The sequence below is a fragment of the Salmo salar genome, chromosome 05, assembly GCF_965601325.2.
Source record: "Salmo salar chromosome 05, fSalSal1, whole genome shotgun sequence".
Taxonomy (NCBI): Eukaryota; Metazoa; Chordata; class Actinopteri; order Salmoniformes; family Salmonidae; genus Salmo; species Salmo salar.
In genome coordinates, this window is record NC_138295.1 from 14,425,250 (window position 1) to 14,446,193 (window position 20,944).

Genomic DNA, 20,944 nt, shown 5'->3' on the forward strand with positions numbered 1-20,944 from the left:
CAGGACCTAGGATCAAGGGAGATACTAAAGTGTTTTAGTACTATATCTCTTGACACAATGATGAAAATAATCATGGCCTCCAAACCCTCAAGCTGCATACTGGACCCTATTCCAACTAAACTACTGAAAGAGCTGCTTCCTGTGCTTGGCCCTCCTATGTTGAACATAATAAACGGCTCTCTATCCACCGGATGTGTACCAAGCTCACTAAAAGTGGCAGTAATAAAGCCTCTCTTGAAAAAGCCGAATCTTGACCCAGAAATTATAAAAAACTATCGGCCTATATCGAATCTTCCATTCCTCTCAAACATTTTAGAAAAAGCTGTTGCACAGCAACTCACTGCCTTCCTGAAGACAAACAATGTATATGAAACGCTTCAGTCTGGTTTTAGACCCCATCATAGCACTGAGACTGCACTTGTGAAGGTGGTAAATGACCTTTTAATGACGTCAGACCGAGGCTCTGCATCTGTCCTCGTGCTCCTAGATCTTAGTGCCGCTTTTGATACCATCGATCACCACATTCTTTTGGAGAGATTGGAAACCCAAATTGGTCTACATGGACAAGTTCTGGCCTGGTTTAGATCTTATCTGTCGGAAAGATATCAGTTTGTCTCTGTGAATGGTTTGTCCTCTGACAAATCAATTGTAAATGTCGGTGTTCCTCAAGGTTCCGTTTTAGGACCACTATTGTTTTCACTATATATTTTACCTCTTGGGGATGTCATTCGAAAACATAATGTTAAATTTCACTGCTATGCGGACGACACACAGCTGTACATTTCAATGAAACATGGTGAAGCCCCAAAATTGCCCTCGCTAGAAGCCTGTGTTTCAGACATAAAGAAGTGGATGGCTGCAAACTTTCTACTTTTAAACTCGGACAAAACAGAGATGCTTGTTCTAGGTCCCAAGAAACAAAGAGATCTTCTGTTGAATCTGACAATTAATCTGGATGGTTGTACAGTCGTCTCAAATAAAACTGTGAAGGACCTCGGCGTTACTCTGGACCCTGATCTCTCTTTTGAAGAACATATCAAGACTGTTTCAAGGACAGCTTTTTTCCATCTACGTAACATTGCAAAAATCTGAAATGTTCTGTCCAAAAATGACGCAGAAAAATTAATCCATGCTTTTGTTACTTCTAGGCTGGACTACTGCAATGCTCTACTTTCCGGCTACCCGGATAGAGCACTAAATAAACTTCAGTTAGTGCTAAATACGGCTGCTAGAATCCTGACTAGAACCAAAAAATGTGATCATATTACTCCAGTGCTAGCCTCCCTACACTGGCTTCCTGTTAAGGCAAGGGCTGATTTCAAGGTTTTACTGCTAACCTACAAATCATTACATGGGCTTGCTCCTACCTATCTTTCCGATTTGGTCCTGCCGTACATACCTACACGTACGCTACGGTCACAAGACGCAGGCCTCCTAATTGTCCCTAGAATTTCTAAGCAAACGGCTGGAGGTAGGGCTTTCTCCTATAGAGCTCCATTTTTATGGAATGGTCTGCCTACCAATGTGAGAGACGCAGACTCAGTCTCAACCTTTAAGTCTTTACTGAAGACTTATCTCTTCAGTAGGTCCTATGATTAAGTATAGTCTGGCCCAGGAGTGTGAAGGTGAACGGAAAGGCTGGAGCAACGAACCGCCCTTGCTGTCTCTGCCTTGCCGGTTCCCCTCTTTCCACTGGGATTCTCTGCCTCTAACCCTTTTACAGGGGCTGAGTCACTGGCTTACTGGTGTTCTTCCATGCCGTCCATGGGAGGGGTGCGTCACTTGAGTGGGTTGAGTCACTGACGTGGTCTTCCTGTCTGGGTTGGCGCCCCCCCTTGGGTTGTGCCATGGCGGAGATCGTTGTGGGCTATACTCGGCCTTGTCTTAGGACGGTAAGTTGGTGGTTGGAGACATCCCTCTAGTGGTGTGGGGGCTGTGCTTTGGCAAAGTGGGTGGGGTTATATCCTGCCTGTTTGGCCCTGTCCGGGGGTATCATCGGATGGGGCCACAGTGTCTTCTGATCCCTCCTGTCTCAGCCTCCAGTATTTATGCTGCAGTAGTTTATGTGTCGGGGGGCTAGGGTCAGTCTGTTACATCTGGAGTATTTCTCTTGTCTTATCCGGTGTCCTGTGTGAATTTAAATATGCTCTCTCTAATTCTCTCTTTCTCTCTTTCTGTCTTTCTCTCGGAGGACCTGAGCCCTAGGACCATGCCTCAGGACTACCTGGTATGATGACTCCTTGCTGTCCCCAGTCCACCTGGCCGTGCTGCTGCTCCAGTTTCAACTGTTCTGCCTGCGGCTATGGAACCCTGACCTGTTCACCGGACGTGCTTGTTGCACCCTCGACAACTACTATGATTATTATTATTTGACCATGCTGGTCATTTATGAACATTTTAACATTTTAACATCTTGACCATGTTCTGTTATAATATCCACCCTGCACAGCCAGAAGAGGACTGGCCACCCCTCATAGCCTGGTTCCTCTCTAGGTTTCTTCCTAGGTTTTTGGCCTTTCTAGGGAGTTTTTCCTAGGGAGTTTTTCCTAGCCACCGTGCTTCTTTCACATGCTTTGCTTGCTGTTTGGGGTTTTAGGCTGAGTTTCTGTACAGCACTTTGAGATATCAGCTGATGTACGAAGGGCTATATAAAAATAAATTTGATTTGATTTGATCCAGGTCCTGAGGCAGCAAAGCATCCCAAAACCATCACGTGTGTGCATGTGTTTGTGTGTGTGTGTGTGTGTGTTCGTTTGTGCGAGCGTGCATGCTTGTCAATAGTGCACTGTAGTGCAGGGGCGGACTGGGACCAGAAATCATCCCTGGCATTTCTAACACACCGGCACATATTTTTCCTCTAAGCCCGTTAGCCAAATAATTATACTTTTGTGCAAAAAACCCAAGTTAGGTAGGCCCACTGGGCAAAAAAATTACCAGCCCATCCTGAAAGACATGTTAAAAGGAAATGTGAATATCGACATCAAAGCCTTACGGATGTTCTGTTAATTGTTGTACAGCTAGGTGTTTCCACTATTAACACCAGTCTTTACAAATGGCACAAGGCGTGTATATCACACAGGACAGGATACACAACTCTCTAGGCACTATGTAAGAATGAGATTTGCAACTGTGCATTCAATACATACTCAAGTAGTACATGTATGGAAACAAAAAAAAATCTAAACCATACCAATTCCAAACTGCTTTCTAGTTGTGTGGGAGTCAGAGCACCTCATGCACAGTGTTGCAAAATAACCCAGCAACACCAAAACCTCATGTTGGATAAATAGAGTGAAAAGCAACAGTCGCTGCATTCTAGAACTCTCAGCTGTCACACCATTGGTCTAAGCCATCCCACCCGTTTCCAGGACAGCCTGTTGTAGTTTGTCAGAGTCAAAGGAAGTGTATTAATGTAGGTATTTATATTGTATTTAAGAATGAGATTAGTCATAGATTACTTCCTTTCTAACTATGCTTGATTTCATGTTGTTTTTTTTTTAAATCCTGAAATTCATTAATGACTATGAGCACAGAGTAGTGAAAAGAACACATACACACTTACTGTAAGAGCAGGTTTGTAAGTTTATTTAGATTTAGAGTATTAAAGTCACAAAAATATCAGTTCAGTTTATGTTAGTGCATGTCATGTCACACTCGTTCAGATAAAAAGCAACACCAATAAATAAATAATAATAATGATAAAATAAATATCAATAAATAAATGTCATAACGCATTAAGGAATGTAAAAGTAAAGATTGTGTCAGTAAATGAGTACAGAAATACAATCTCTGGTCCTGGCAACAAAGTCACCTTTGTCATAGTTGGTGTTTTAGAGTGTAAATGAAGTCACCTTTGTCATAGTTGGTGTTTTAGAGTGTAAATGAAGTCACCTTTGTCATAGTTGGTGTTTTAGAGTGTAAATGAAGTCACCTTTGTCATAGTTGATGTTTTAGAGTGTAAATGAAGTCACCTTTGTCATAGTTGATGTTTTAGAGTGTAAATGAAGTCACCTTTGTCATAGTTGGTGTTTTAGAGTGTAAATGAAGTCACCTTTGTCATAGTTGGTGTTTTAGAGTGTAAATGAAGTCACCTTTGTCATAGTTGATGTTTTAGAGTGTAAATGAAGTCACCTTTGTCATAGTTGATGTTTTAGAGTGTAAATGAAGTCACCTTTGTCATAGTTGATGTTTTAGAGTGTAAATGAAGTCACCTTTGTCATAGTTGGTGTTTTAGAGAGTGAATGCCGACAAACTCTACAGAGTGAACAAATAGGATAATATTTAACGGCCATCAGTATGGTAAAGATCTACTATTGAGACACAAACTTCTGCTTCTGCTCCTTCTTCTTCTCCTGCTTCCCCCTCTTGTTTCTCTTGTTGTTGTGTCTGAAAGAACACATTGTATTGAAAAACGTGTTGTTCTTCAATGTCTTCTCAGAAATTAAATTCATGAACTGATAAACAATGGCATATTTTCAATTCTTGAAATGGAATTTCGATCCACTTCCTGAAACTGCTGAACGAAAAACCCAATTTTACCTGACCTTGGTAGATGTAGCATGATAAAACAGTAGACTGGAGCAGGGGTTTTAAACCCTCTCCTTTGGGACCCCCAGCCGTTTCACAATTTAGTTCTAGGCCTGAACTAGCTCACCTGATTCAGTAGTAGTCAAGGACTTGATGATTAGTTGACAGATTGAATCAGTTGTGTTAGCTCTTCAATAGTTCAAATGCATGGAATGACTGGGGGTCCTCGAGGAGAGGTTCTGCTGAATACAGTAGACTAGAGAATGTGGTACTGACCTGTACTCTGTCCAGTCACTCCAGTGGGAGTCACATAGGGCATCCTGGGCCCTGACGCACACCATCACCTTGGCCTTTACTGACCACTGGCTGCTCTTTGTGGTGTGGACCTGAGGGAACACACGGGTTGAAATCATTAAGCACCAAATGGAAGAAAATAAGAATAAGAAACACTCCTTTTCACTTTTCGTTGCAAAACGTTTTGCTACAGTGTGCCCTAATGAATATAACCAGGGACCAGAGTGACCACGCCTATCAGTTCAAGAGTATGCGACTGTTAGTACACGGTCTGGATCTCTTGGTGTAATGGCTCTCATCAAGCTTTAGAGACAAGGCCTAGTAGGATGTACAGTAGTCCTCACCTTTGTGCAGGGAGAATCACATGTGCACCCGTTCTTGTGCTCTCTGCCTTTGATCTCTTTGACCTGGAAGGAGAGGGGGAAGTAGGAGATGGGGCTGTTCCAGGAGACAGGACACGTCCACTCTATAGTACTGCTGTTCACCTTGTTAATGGATACCTTGTCTGGCTTCACTGGAGAGAGAGAGAGAGAGAGAGAGAGAGAGAGAGAGAGAAGAGAGAGAGAGAGAAACAGAGAGAGAGAGAAACAGAGAGAGAGAGAAACAGAGAGAGAGAGAGAGAGAGAGAGAGAGAGAGAGAGAGAGAGAGAGAGAGAGAGAGAGAGAAGAATATTACCATAACTTCTACCAGCACTCTGCACTATAAAACTAACTTTCAGCAGCACTTAAACCAACAATATCTCAGCATATAATCTTTTGAAAGGCCTACATATATGTGCCAGATATTTGTATATAGAGGTAGGATTCCTATCTGTGGCGACGACGACGCCATCATTAGTGTGTCTCTGCACTACTGCGCTACAAACTACTTGAATTTCAGAGCACTTTGTTTCCGCATTCTAAACGTTTGTTATGGGATAGACAGGTTTGCCAGCTGTCCAAGGTATTTTTTTTTCAGAGACCAGTTATATTGTGAAGTTTGTAAATATAATGTTTTGTATTAGTTTGTAAATATAGAGAATTGCACATCTGGACCATTATCATCAACTTTAAGTAGCCTAAAATCACAACTTGTGCAACTGATCCTGCCAGCCTCTTGCAACATGTCTGCCCTTATGACTGCAACAAGGACCCTACCTAACGCTCACCTATGTCTGATAAGTAGAAGTGTTGTGTGTGTGTGTGTGTGTGTCTCTGTGTGTGTGTCCTCACCAATTTCTGATAAGTAGAAGCGTTGGGAGTATTCCTCCAGCAGGTAGTTAGTCCTCATGTAGATGGTCAGGGTGATCCGGTCAGTCTCCTCAGCATAGGGACAATACTGTCTGTCCACACAGGACACCCCCAGTCCGCTACTGTTCACAGAACACATGATGTCACTCTGGCCAGATGAAGAGGAACATGTCCACTGCTGTCCACTGGCGTCCACAGAACAGCTGATGTTCTCCGCATCAGACAGGCCACTATAGAAAAGCCAAGAAATGGATGACTAAAATGAAACTAACACAGGCCACTGCTGTAGTCCATTCACTGATATTTAATTTGAAGTCAAGTCAAGATATTATGCAAATGTTATAGCCTGTACAGCTGTCATGACGTTGGCCTGTTGGGGGAGGTTTATGACCCCCATAAATACCTTTCCCCTTTTCTCTCTCTCTACTTTATAGAGTTGACTCTTGTAAAGTCTTTGTAACATAGAGAGTCTGGTAACATCAAAAGGTGGGAAATGGAACCATATTTTGGTAATCCAACCAGTTGAAAATATGCATTGGTACTTAATGAATATGATCTCAGATCAGTTGTTGTCTGACACATCACTACTAATGACAGCATGACATAAACTGTATCTTGGAAAGTCGACACATTCTAGTTATCAGATTCACATGGAATTGTTGTGCAATTTAAATGTTTAAATATGAAACTATTTGTGAAAAGATTAAATGTAATTTTAGCTTCTTAAATGAGAAAACGGTTTGTCATAGAGGAACTCCGCTCACTCAGAGGCCCCGCCCAAGTGAACAGACATTGGTTGTAAACTATGAAACACGCCCTTCTTTCACCACTATATAAACCGTTGACGAAAATTCTACTTTCTGTTCCAAGGACGAGAGGATGGCGGTCCCCACGTTGAAAGGACAAAGATCACTAACAGAACTAAGCCAACCTCAGCGTGAGCTCTGGTTGAACGACAAAAACCTAACGAAATTAGCATCGAATTTCAACATGAAGATGATGATAAACACGCTGAAAGGATGAATTTTGACTATACCAGCCAGAATATAGCATGAGCTTAAAGTATGGCAACTTGGTATGAACTTTGAAATCTTATTCACTAAAGAAGTGATACCTCCTAGCCGTTGCGTTAGCAACCGCAGCTGTAAACGTGGGCTAGGAGAGGACGGACAGAGTATCCATTCTACCACGCTCCAGTTCACCACTAGACATTCTTCAGAGGACAAGAGATCCATGCTGGACAACCCGGCCTTCTATCTACGACCAATCTACCAAAGCGCAGCTCAGAGTAAATATTTATTGCATTTTCCTTTTCAGATGGGTGGTTATTTAGAATGCATAAGATACTGTAATTTCGATAGCATAGCTGCCTACGGCCCGATAGAGACACAAAATCTTTTAGTTCCTCAGTCTTCCCGCTCTTTCATTCAAAACCCAACCCACTTTCTTTGTGTAACCAGCCATCATATCTGTTCCGTCCGCTAGGGACGTTTTCCTTTATGACATCATTTGTAATCAATGTATGATCCATTCTGAGTAGATGTAATTCTGTGTGATTATTTAGGTATTTAGTAAATAAATAATTAAACAACATTTTGTATTGTTAATTCAACTTGTTAGCCAGGGTTCGTGAAGATAACCAAGAATTTACAACTTTCAGATGAGACTGAATAAAGTGACGATTAAATATTGACTGCTACTGATGTAAAAGATTACTAGGAGTTTATTCGGAAGATAACAGCGCTATAAACATTATTTTGTGGTGCCCCGACTTTCTAGTTAATTACATTTACCTGATTAGCTTAATCAGGTAATATTAATTACTGAGAAATGATTTTATAGAATAGCATGTCATATCACTTAATCCGGCATAGTAAAAGACACGACACAGCACAATAGCACTATACAATAGTCACATGTTATAGCCTATACAGCACTATACAATAGTCACATGTTATAGCCTATACAGCACTATACAATAGTCACATGTTATAGCCTATACAGCACTATAGCACTATACAATAGTCACATGTTATAGCCTATACAGCACCATAGCACTATACAATAGTCACATGTTATAGCCTATACAGCACTATAGCACTATACAATAGTCACATGTTATAGCCTATACAGCACTAAAGCACTATACAATAGCCTATAACCTATACAGCAAAATACAATAGTCACATGTTATGGCCTATACAGCACTATAGTACTATACAATACGCACATGTTATAGCCTGAACAACACTATACAATAGTCACATGTTATAGCCTATACAGTACTATACAATAGCCACATGTTATAGCCAAAACAACACTATACAAAAGTCATATGTTATAGCCTATACAGCACTATAGCACTATACAATAGTCACATGTCACAGCCTAAACAGCACTATACAATAGTCACATGTTATAGCCTATACAGCACTATAGCACTATACAATAGTCACATGTCACAGCCTAAACAGCACTATACAATAGTCACATGTTATAGCCTATACAGCTCTATAACACTATACAACAGTCACATGTTATAGCCTATACAGCACTATAGTACTATACAATAGCCTATAACCTATACAGCAAAATACAATAGTCACATGTTATGGCCTATACAGCACTATAGGACTATACAATAGTCACATGTTACAGCCTATACAGCACTATAGCACTATACAATAGCTCACATGTTACAGCCTATACAGCACTATAGCACTATACAATACGTCACATGTTATAGCCTGATACAGCACTATACAATAGTCACATGTTATAGCCTATACAGTACTATACAATAGCCACATGTTATAGCCAAAACAACACTATACAATAGTCATATGTTATAGCCTATACAGCACTATAGCACTATACAATAGTCACATGTCACAGCCTAAACAGCACTATACAATAGTCACATGTTATAGCCTATATAGCTCTATAACACTATACAACAGTCACATGTTATAGCCTATACAGCACTAGAGTACTATACAATAGTCACATGTTACAGCCTATACAGCACTATACCGCACTAGTCACATGTTACAGCCTATACAGCACTATAGCACTATACAATAGCCACATGTTATAGTCTATACAGCACTATAGCACTATACAATAGTAACATGTTATAGCCTATACAGCACTATACAATAGTCACATGTTATAGCCTATACAGCACTATAGCACTATACAATAGTCACATGTTATAGCCTATACAGCACTATAGCACTATACAATAGCCTATAAGCCTATACAGCAAAATACAATAGTCACATGTTATGGCTTATACAGCACTATAGCACTATACAATAGTCACATGTTACAGCCTATACAGCACTATAGTACTATACAATAGTCACATGTTATAGCCTATACAGCACTATACCACTATACAATAGTCACATGTTATAGCCTATACAGCACTATAGCACTATACAATAGTCACATGTTATAGCCTATACAGCACTATAGCACTTTACACTAGTCACATGTTATGGCCTATACAGCACTATACAATAGTCACATGTTATAGCCTATACAGCACTATAGCACTTTACACTAGTCACATGTTATGGCCTATACAGCACTATACAATAGTCACATGTTATAGCCTATACAGCACTATACAATAGTCACTTGTTATACCCTATACAGCACTATAGCACTATACAATAGTCACATGTCACAGCCTATACAGCACTATACAATAGTCACATGTTATAGCCTATTCAGCGCTATAGCACTATACAATAGTCACATGTTATAGCCTATACAGCCGCACTATACAATAGTCACATGTTATAGCCTATACAGCACTATACAATAGTCACATGTTATAGCCTATACAGGACTATACAATAGTCACATGTTATAGCCTATACAGCACTATAGTACTATACAATAGTCACATGTTATAGCCGATACAGCACTATACAATAGTCACATGTTATAGCCTATTCAGCGCTATAGTACTATACAATAGTCACATGTTATAGCCGATACAGCACTATAGCACTTTACAATAGTCACATGTTACAGCCTATACAGCACTATACAATAGTCACATGTTATGGCCTATACAGCACTATAACACTATACAATAGTCACATGTCACAGCCTAAACAGCACTATAGCACTATACAATAGCCACATGTTATAGCCTATACAGCACTATACAATAGTCACATGTTATAGCCTATACAGCACTATACAATAGTCACATGTTATAGCCTATACAGCACTATACAATAGTCACATGTTATAGCCGATACAGCACTATAGCACTTTACAATAGTCACATGTTATAGCCTATACAGCAGTATACAATAGTCACATGTCACAGCCTAAACAGCACTATAGCACTTTACAATAGCCACATGTTATAGCCTATACAGCACTATACAATAGTCACATGTTATATCCTATACAGCACTATACAATAGTCACATGTTATAGCCTATACAGCACTATAGCACTTTACAATAGTCACATGTTATAGCCTATACAGCACTATACAATAGTCACATGTTATATCCTATACTGCACTATAGTACTATACAATAGTCACATGTTATAGACTACGAAGGATTATCTCACGAAGGATTAGCTCACGAAGGATTAGCCATTTTTCTTTTTCTTTTGTAATGAATCTGCTATTGTCCGGTTGGAATATTATCACAATTCTACGATTATAACACATTAAAGATTGATTGTGAACATGGTTTGACATGTTACTACAAACGCTGAGGGAACTTTATAACTTTTCGTCGACGGTGGAAAGATGCATTTTGGAATGGGGATCTGGACGCGCCATCAAAACGGATTTATTTCGACATAAATGATGGACTTTATCGAACAAATTAACATTTCTTGTGGAAGTGGGAGACCTTCCGAGTGCATTCAGCCGAAGATCAGCAAAGGTAAGGTAATATTTTGAACATATTTCAGCGTTTTGGGGAGGCCGTGGCTGGACGGCTAACTGAATAGCTTGGGGCTCAGTACTCAGAATATTGAACAATGTGCTTTCTACGTAAAGTTATTTTGAAATCTGACACAGCGGGTGCATAAAAGAGTACTGTATCTATAATTCTTAAAATAATTCTTATGTATTTTGTCAACGTTTATGATGAGTATTTTTGTAGATTCACCGGAAACTTTGGGGTGAATACATTTTCTGAACGTCACGCTCCAATGTAAAATGTTTTTTTTTATATAAATATGAACTTGATGGAACAAAAAATGCATGTATTGTCTAACATAATGTCCTAGGAGTGTCATCTGATGAATATCGTCAAAGGTTAGTGCATAATTGTAGCTGGTTTTGTGCTTTTGGACGGCTAACCTTGCTTTGAAAATGGCTGTCCTTGCTAAGAAAATGGCTGTGTTGTTGTTTTTTGCTGTGGTTGTATCCTAACATAATCTAATGTTTTGCTTTAAAGCCTTTTTGAAATCGGACAACGTGGTTGGATTCAGGAGAGGTTTATCTTCCAAATGGTGTAAAATAGTCGTATGTTTGAGAAAATTGAATTGTGGCATTGTAGTTGTTTTTGTATTTCGCGCCATGCGATCCCATTAGCTGTTGGCTAGGGGTTCCGCTTGCGGAACCCCAAAGATAATATTTTCCAGCATGCTCTATTGCAGGGAGATTTTCAAAATTGTTTGTTTTACTATAATATCTGTGTTTTTGCATGTACCGTACATTGATTGGTTGATTAATTTTATGCTACACAAAGATAAATAACATACAGTTTTCTAAACTAATCCAATCGGTTAGTAATTGGATTTATTGCACCCGTTACTGAGATGGTTGTTCCAGTTTAGATGATTAAGGTAGTCTCAGTGTTCAATCTTCCCTACCCTGGCAGTCATTCTGAATGCAGGTTGCGGGTGATTAACAATTCCACTGGTTGGATATCCTAACTCTTTTTGGATTCCAATAAGAACTACACTTTGCAAGCCAGCATAATCTGACTGCAGGCCTGATGTGGCCTGTAAACCAGGAGATTCCTAACACCACTGTGTTAGGCTATAACTAGGCCGTCAAAAAAAGGCCTTATGATATATGTCATGTAGTAATACAATTTTAAAGGCTAATAAGGCTGGTGGAACCGCTCATAGAGGGTTCTAGGAAGAACCCTCCAAAGATAAAAGGGTTCTCGATAGAACCCTTGATGGACGGTTCTAGGCAGAACCCTTCATAGAGGGATCTAGGTAGAACCTATATACAGGGGATTATTTGAGGAACCCTACATAAAGGGTTTTAGGTAGAGCCCTCTGCAAAGGGTTCTACCCAGCACCAAAAAGGTTCCACTATGGGGACAAACTGAAGAACCCTGTATGGTTCTACTTAGCACCTTTTTGTTCTAAGAGTGTAGTAGGAATACATTGAAAATGTTGGTGGTGATAGTACCGTGCCACTCTGACAGACATAACGTTCCCAACACGTTTAGTGGTAAACTTCCAGGAGCAGTGGAATTCTCCTTGGTAGTTCCGTGTAGAACATTTCATATAGCCTTAGAATAGAAACAAACAAATGAACAATAGATATACAGAATATAATACAATTGGAGAATGAATGACAATTAATATTTGACTTGATTTCGGATGACAGACAGACAGACATCCTGTATACCTGTTGTGGTGGATCCTTCTAGAATGCGTTTCTGTTCGTCCATGTGTTTGACCAGCACCGTAGTATTCTTCAGGAGGGTTCTATCCAGGCTGTGACATGTAAAGATCCCCCCTCCAGTTCTCTCTTCCAGGTTTACAAGGAAGCTATTCCCCTTCTTCTTCTCCTCTTCATCCACCATCCATAGGATGTCCTCATCCTCCTCTCCATCTCTCCGCCACACCCAGTCATTGTCTCTCCTCCAGCCCTCCTCCTCTCGGTTGAAGGAACCCAGGCAGGTTAGAGGATGCTGAACCAACGAACCGTCTACGTTCACCACAACAACTGGTGACAACACACACTTTAATCAACACCAACATATACAGTCAGGTCCAACATTATTGCCACCCTTGATAAAGACGAGCAAAAAATACTATAATATAAATCATTAAAAAACTGAGCTATATTACATGCTCAAATTCTTTTGAAAATTATATTATTTTGTACCAATACAATAATACAAGATTTTGTTTAACAACTATGCTTTTTTTTCTCAAAAAGATTCGTCAAAATGATGCGAGGAAAATGGCACAGGGATGCCAATAATTTTAATCCCTATCTTTTAGAGATAAAAATATTACTTGTTAAACAAAATATATTTCTCTGACTTATTTTATTGGTACAAAATATTAGACTTTTTCCATTTGTTGAGCATACAATATACAGTAGTTCATTATTTATATTATTAATTTTATACATTCTTTTTTTCTCAACTTTTTCAAGGGTGCCAATAATTTGGGCTCTGACTGTAGCTCATCAACAGAAACATATTCCTCAACTTTATAAAGCCTTATGATGAACTGACATAAACATATTCCTCAACTTTATAAAGCCTTATGATACTGACATAAACATATCCTCAACTTCATACCATCTATACACCGGACTGGCAAAACCAACATACAACTAACTCATCTTTATACAGTGCTTCAGAAAGTATTCACACTCCTTGACTATTTCCACATTTTGTTGTGTTACAGCCTGAATTTAAAATGGATTAAACTGATATTTTGTGTCACTGCCCTACACACAATACCCCATAATGTCAAAGTGGAATTTTGTTTTCGAACATTTTACAAATAAATTCAATATTGAAAATCTGAAATGTCTTGAGTCAATACGTTTTCAAGCCCTTTGTTATGGCATGCCTCAATACGTTCAGGAGTAAAAAGAACAGGTATAGAACAAAATAAAGGTCAACCGATTTTTCAACGCCGATACCGATTATTGGAGGACCCAAAAAAGCCGATACCGATTAATCGTCCAATTCTTTTTACAATTTTTATTTATTTGTAATAATGACAATTACAACAATACTGAATGAACACTTATTTTAACTTAATATAATACATAAATAAAATCAATTTAGCCTCAAATAAATAATGAAACATGTTCAATTTGGTTTAACTTCTCTGGGACATGTGGGACGCTAGTGTCCCATCCGCGGGACACACTGCCAACAGCCAGTGAAATAGCAGGGCGGCAATTTCAAAACAACCAAATTCTCATAATTCAAATTTCTCAAAAATACAACTATTATATCCCATTTTAAAGATAATCTTCTCGTTAATCCAACCACATTGTCCGATTTCAAAAAGGCTTTACGGCGAAAGCATAACATTAGATAATGTTAGGACAACGCCTAAACAAGAAAAACCACACAGCCATTTTCCAAGCAAGGAGAGGAGTCACAAAAAACAGAAATACAGCTAAAATTAATCACTAACCTTTGATGATCTTCATCAGATGACACTCCCAGGACTCAATGTTACACAATACATGTATGTTTTGTTCGATAAAGTTCATATTTATATCCATAAACCCCATTTTACATTGGTGCGGGATGTTCAGAAATATTTTGCCTCCCAAAACTTCCTGTGAATGAGCACATCAATTTACAAAAATACTCATCATAAACGTTGATAAAATTTACAACAGTTATTGAAAGAATTATAGATACACTTCTCCTTAATGCAACCGCTGTGTCAGATTTCAAAATAGCTTTACGGCGAAAGCACATTGTTCAATATGCTGAGTACAGAGCTCGGCCATCAAAGCAAGCTATACAGTTACCCGCCAAGTTCTGGAGTCAACTAAACTCAGAAATAGTATTATAAATCTTCACTTACCTTTGCTGATCTTTGTCGGAATGCACTCCCAGGACTCCCACTTCCACAAGAAATGTTTGTTTTGTTCGATAAACTCCATATTTATATCCAAATACCTCCGTTTTGTTCAGATCACTAATCCAAAGGCATAATGCGCGAGCGCAAAACCCGAGACGAAAAGTCAAATAGTTCCATTACCGTTTGTAGAAACATGTCAAACGATGTTTACAATCAATCCTTAGGGTCTTTTTATCAAAAATCTTAGATAATATTCCAACTGGACAATAGCGTATTCATTACAGAGGAAAAAGAAGGAGCGGCGTGCCTGTGTGAGAGCGCAGTAAACAACTCACTGATCCCAGGCTTGAGACAGCTCTTATTCTCTGCCCAGTTACAGTAGAAGCATAAAACAAGGTTCTAAAGACTGTTGACATCTAGTGGAAGCCTTAGGAAGTGCAAAATGACCCCACTGACACTGTACTTTGGAAAGGCAATCAGTTGAAAAAACTACAAACCACTTCCTGGTTGGATTTTTTCTCAGGCTTTTGCCTGCCATATGAGTTCTGTTATACTCACAGACATCATTCAAACCGTTTTAGAAACTTCAGAGTGTTTTCTATCCGAATCTACTAATAATATGCATATCCTACCTTCTGGACCCGAGTAGCAGGCAGTTTAATTTGGGCACATCATTCATCTGAATTTCCGAATACTGCCCCCTGTCACTAAAAAGTTAAATAATGCAAAAACAAAGTGTTGGAGAAGAAAGTAAAAGTGCAATATGTGCCATGTAAGAAAGCTAAGGTTTAAGTGCCTTGCTCAGAACATGGGAACATATGAAAGCTGGTGGTTCCTTTTAACATGAGTCTTCAATATTCCCAGGTAATAAGTTTTAGGTTGTAGTTATTATAGGAATTATAGGACAATTTCTCTCTATACGATTTATATTTCATATACCTTTGACTATTGGATGTTCTTATAGGCACTTTAGTATTGCCAGTGTAACAGTATAGCTTCCGTCCCTCTCCTCGTTCCTACCTGGGCTCGAACCAGGAACACATCGACAACAGCCACCCTCGAAGCAGCGTTACCCATATAGAGCAAGGGGAACAACCACTCCCAAGTCTCAGAGCGAGTGACGTTTGAAACGCTATTAGCGTGCACCCCGCTAACTAGCTAGCCATTTCACATTGGTTACACCAGCCTAATCTCGGGGGTTGAAGTCATAAACAGCGCAATGCTTGAAGAATTGCTAAGAGCTGCTGGCAAAACGCACGAAGGTGCTGTTTGAATGAATTCTTACGAGCCTGCTGCTACCTACCATCGCTCAGTCAGACTGCTCTATCAAATATCAAATCATAGACTTAATTATAACATAATAACACACAGAAATACGAGCCTTTGGTCATTAATATGGTCGAATCCGGAAACTATCATTTCGAAAACGAAACGTTTATTATTTCAGTGAAATACGGAACCGTTCCGTATTTTATCTAATGGGTGGCATCCCTAAGTCTAAATATTCCTGTTACATTGCACAACCTTCAATATTATGTCATAATTATGTGCAATTCTGGCAAATTAATTACGGCCATTGTTAGGAATAAATGGACTTCACACAGTCCGCAATGAGCCAGGCGGCCCAAACTGCTGTATATACCCTGACTGCTTGCACGAACGCTAGAGAAGTGACACAAATTTATGTTAGCAGGCAATATTATCTAAATATGCAGGTTTAAAAATATATACTTGTGTATTGATTTTAAAGAAAGGCATTGATATTTATGGTTAGGTACATTGGTGCAACGACAGTGCTTTTTTCGCAAATGCGCTTGTTAAATCATCACCCGTTTGTCGAAATAGGCTGTGATTCGATGAGAAATTAACAGGCACCGCATCGATTATATGCAACGCAGGACACGTTAGTTAAACTAGTAATATCATCAACCATGTGTAGTTAACTACTGATTATGTTAAGATTGATCGTTTTTTATAAGATAAGTTTAATGCTAGCTAGCAACTTACCTTGGCTTCTTGCTGCCCTCGCGTAACAGGTAGTCAGCCTGCCATGCAGGCTCCTCGTGGAGTGCAATGTAAGGCAGGTGGTTAGAGCGTTGGACTAGTAACCGGAAGGTTGCAAAAACGAATCCCCGAATCCCCCCTGAACAAGGCAGTTAACCCCCGTTCCTAGGCCGTCATTGAAAATGAGAATGTGTTCTTAATCTGACTTGCCTAGTTAAATGAAGGTGTAAAAAAATAAATAATAATTGGCAAATCGGTGGCCAAAAATACCGATTACCGATTGTTATGAAAACTTGAAATCGACCCTAATTAATCGGCCATTCCGATTAATCGGTCGACCTCTAGAACAAAACCTGGTTCAGTCTGCTTTCCAACAGGCACTGGGAGACAAATTCACCTTTCAGCAGGACAATAACCTAGAACATAAGGCCAAAATACACTGGAGTTGCTTACCAAGATGACATGGACTAGTTACAGTTTTGACTTGAATCGGCTTGAAAATCTATAGCAAAACTTAGCAATGATCAACAACCAACTTGGCAGAGCTTGAAGAACTGTTTTAAGAATGATGTACAAATATTGTACAATCCAGGTGTATAAAGCTCTTAGAGACTTACCCAGAAAGACTCACAGCTGTAATCGCTGCCAAAGATGACTCTAACATGTATTGACTCAGGGATATGAATACTTATGCAAATTATATATTTCTGTATTTCATTTGCAATAAATTTACCAACATTTCTCCAAACATGTTTTCATGGGGTATTGTGTGTAGATGAGTGAGAGAAAAACATATATTTTATCCATTTTGAATTCAGGTTGTAACACAACAAAATGTGTAATAAGTCAAAGGAAATGAATACTTTCTGAAGGCACTGTACTAAACCAGACTGGAAACACATAAAAGTCTTAATAATGAACTGACAACATACCGACAAGTGTACAGGCTGACATTATTGTTACAAACTGTACTGGTCTAACAGACAGTACTGTACGTGTTCTGATAAGAGATGATGATTTCCTACCGTTGGGTAGAAGATTCCAGCTGCTCTGAGTGAACTTGGGACTTTGGCTTTTGGCCTGGTGTAGTATTAAAATGCCTAGTAAAGTAGGCAGGATGCCGAGTAAAGTAAAACTCATCTACGAGGGAGGAAAGAGAGAGCCAGGGAGGAGAGAGAGAGATAATATTGTTTAGTCAAATAAATGTCAAATATAAAATCTAAGTTTCTATCCATGTTCATTACTTAATTAAAGTGCTCATAAGACATATAAAATAGGATGTACAAAATTAATAATTGATCTGCATAATACATTTATAGATCAACTAGTTCATTTAAAATGAAATTGTTCATACCTTTAGACAACACTCAAACATCTTCTGATCACCGCTTATCCTCTGAATAACACTGAAGTCCAAACAGTGGCTTTTAATGTGTCAATGTCGATGACATTTAACATCCAATAGAATTCCCCCGTTGCGAAAAGTACAGAAGGGCAGAACGAGGAACTCAATCACATTCTAACCTTCCTAAAACAGGCATGATAATAGAAGACTGTTCAGGCATGCTCTTTCTCTCTTTCTCACTTCCATATACATTTACATTTTACATTTTAGTCATTTAGCAGACGCTCTTATCCAGAGCGACTTACAGTAGTGAATGCATCCATTTTATACATTTCATTTCATGCATTTTTTATTATTTTTTTTGCCAGGAGAAAAGTGCAGCAAGATCATTAATGATGGCTACAAGCATGGGCGTCATGCACCCCAAAAATCAGAGCGGGCACAAACCAGGTGAGGATGGCTTTTGCCTGCAAGCTAGAGCCATAAAATGTATGCTTGATTCTATGTCGAAAGCACAGTGAGCTCCAAAGGTTTTGGGACAGTGACACATTTCTTGTTGTTTTTGTTCTGCACTCCAGCACTTCTGATCCGAAACGACACATATGATATGAGGTTAAAGTGCTGACTGTTTATGGTATAGGAAGGTACTCATGAATCCTACCTACTTCATTGAAAACCAGAGTTGGAGAGCCTTTAGCCACAGTCCAATAAAAATGTGCTTTGATTCCATCTGAAAAAGATGACCTGTCCTCAACTGAATGTTATTTGTCGAGTGGATTTCATACACAAGAAAGAGTCGACGAGACACCTTCTTTTACATTTCTTGTATTCATCAGTTTTCCTTATTCCAGCAAAAATGCAAGAGCAGCCACTTACTACCTGCAGTAAGTGCGTAACAGTCAAGATTCCAGCATTCTTCCATCTACCCACTAACATTATCCGCCAAAAATACTTGTAGTGATATCATCTGTATACAATTATCCAGTGCTAAATGTTAGTTTTTTTATGATTAAACATCTCTCAAAGAAAAAAAAAAAAGGTGATGAAAGCTAAAAAGTGATGTCATTAGATAAAGTAGGTACAGTAGTAAGAGAAAGTGACAGGAAATAAAACAAAATGGAAAAACATAAACATTTTAAAAACATAAACATCTTTTTACATAAACATATGCTACCTACATATCCCTAGACTTTTTGCCTTGCATTCTTTCAAAGGTTTTATTAGTTGCCTACATAATTGCTTCATATCTGTAGGGCACTAGGGGGTAACTAGCCCTCCAAAGAACAATATCTAATTGCTGACAAAAAAAGCAACATTTGGAGAAGAAAATTTAATGTGGATTGTGTCATGCTTAGGCAAATAAAGTATAACGGGAAATAAATGGCTCCAATTTTACACTTTTTTTGTTATTTCATTAAATGTTTTTAGAAAAGGGGCATTTTTTTAAAGTCCCGGTGTAACTGGCCCACTATGAGAAGATTTGATGTAAAGTCCATCTTTTTACCTCACCTGCACATTAATTTTCTTTGTTTTCCTTTTCCATACAATCCATTATGTACAATTGCACTACATATTATTTAAATGCAAGATTTTAATTCCCAGCAGTCTTTAAAATGACATTCAGGAGCAAAATGTTTTCAATAGTTGTTTTTAATTCATTTTATTTTCATTGGAATGTAACTAATAACATTGTACTATAACATTTCATAACAACTTAACTAATTCCTTGTAACACTGACGTGGCAACTCTTATGCTCTGCGAAAGCTATACCCAGTAAAATTGGAGCACAACTCGTGAGCCCACCTCCTGCACTGCTCATACCTAATCCAGTTCCCACCTGCACTGCTCACACCTAATCCAGTCCCCACCTACACTGCTCACACATAATCCAGTCCCCACCTGTGAGTGAGAACAGGGAGAGATGCCAATTGAAAAGCTCTTAAAAACATAGCTAGTTATCCAGCAATATGACATAAAAAGCTGTGTCAAATAGCTTAAAGGCTATAAAGTAACTTTAACTGTAAAGCTATCAGTCACTTGTTTAAACATTTTACAACTGCAATTAAGTTACGTTATCTTTTTAATTTATTTTACCTCAGACAATATGGTAGTAAGGTTGCTGGCTACCTTGTAGCCTCAACCATCCCCTCTCAAAATCAATCTCTTCACTTTGATTACAATTATTATCCTTCTTATCCATAACTTTATAAATGTAAACATGGTATGTAATTGTGCAGTAAACACCAGTCATACCAAAATGGTTTCATATAAGCCTATGCCTTTTTAATGTTATTATTTAGGAATACTCTGAGAATGTAATAATTGAGTTGATGTGACCCTGAAGGGACTGAGGGAATGAAATTATGTAACGAAGGTTCACTTTCTTTGAGACTTGTTTGTCTGCTGTCATGAACCGGCTCGTAGCCCGTAACAAAGAGGGAAACAACGTGGAGATGACGGAATAAGAGCAAAAAGTAAGAGCAAAGGGAAAGAATTCGGCAAACAGAGTGGGAGGGTCGTCACACTGTGATGATGCACCTTTGCAGGTATGTGAAAGGTAAAACAACAATACAACTAAGAGGTTGTTGTCTACTTTCCTCCTCACAGATGAAGTAATGTAGCTAACATTGGAATCCCCTGACAGTGTGCAGTACAGTTTTAGACATATGAATTAGTCAATTGATTCGCTGTCTTTTCAGTGTAGTGACATAAATGGCAAAGATATTATGGCAAAGACTGGA

At 38.9% G+C, this 20,944-nt stretch overlaps 1 protein-coding gene across 1 annotated transcript in view; it reads right to left on the minus strand.

Annotated features, from left to right (window-relative positions):
- The window catches only part of LOC106604286 (interleukin-12 subunit beta-like), a 33,870-nt gene extending 13,848 nt beyond the window's left edge, over positions 1-20,022 (minus strand). The window contains exons 1-7 of the mRNA XM_014198775.3: positions 20,007-20,022; positions 12,692-13,012; positions 12,470-12,572; positions 6,034-6,281; positions 5,166-5,335; positions 4,804-4,913; positions 4,327-4,386 (exon numbers count right to left, since the gene is read on the minus strand). Of these exons, the coding sequence (XP_014054250.3) occupies positions 4,327-4,386; positions 4,804-4,913; positions 5,166-5,335; positions 6,034-6,281; positions 12,470-12,572; positions 12,692-13,012; positions 20,007-20,022 (1,028 nt within the window). The remainder of the gene's footprint in view (positions 1-4,326; positions 4,387-4,803; positions 4,914-5,165; positions 5,336-6,033; positions 6,282-12,469; positions 12,573-12,691; positions 13,013-20,006) is intronic.
- Between the last annotated feature and the right edge of the window lie 922 nt (positions 20,023-20,944).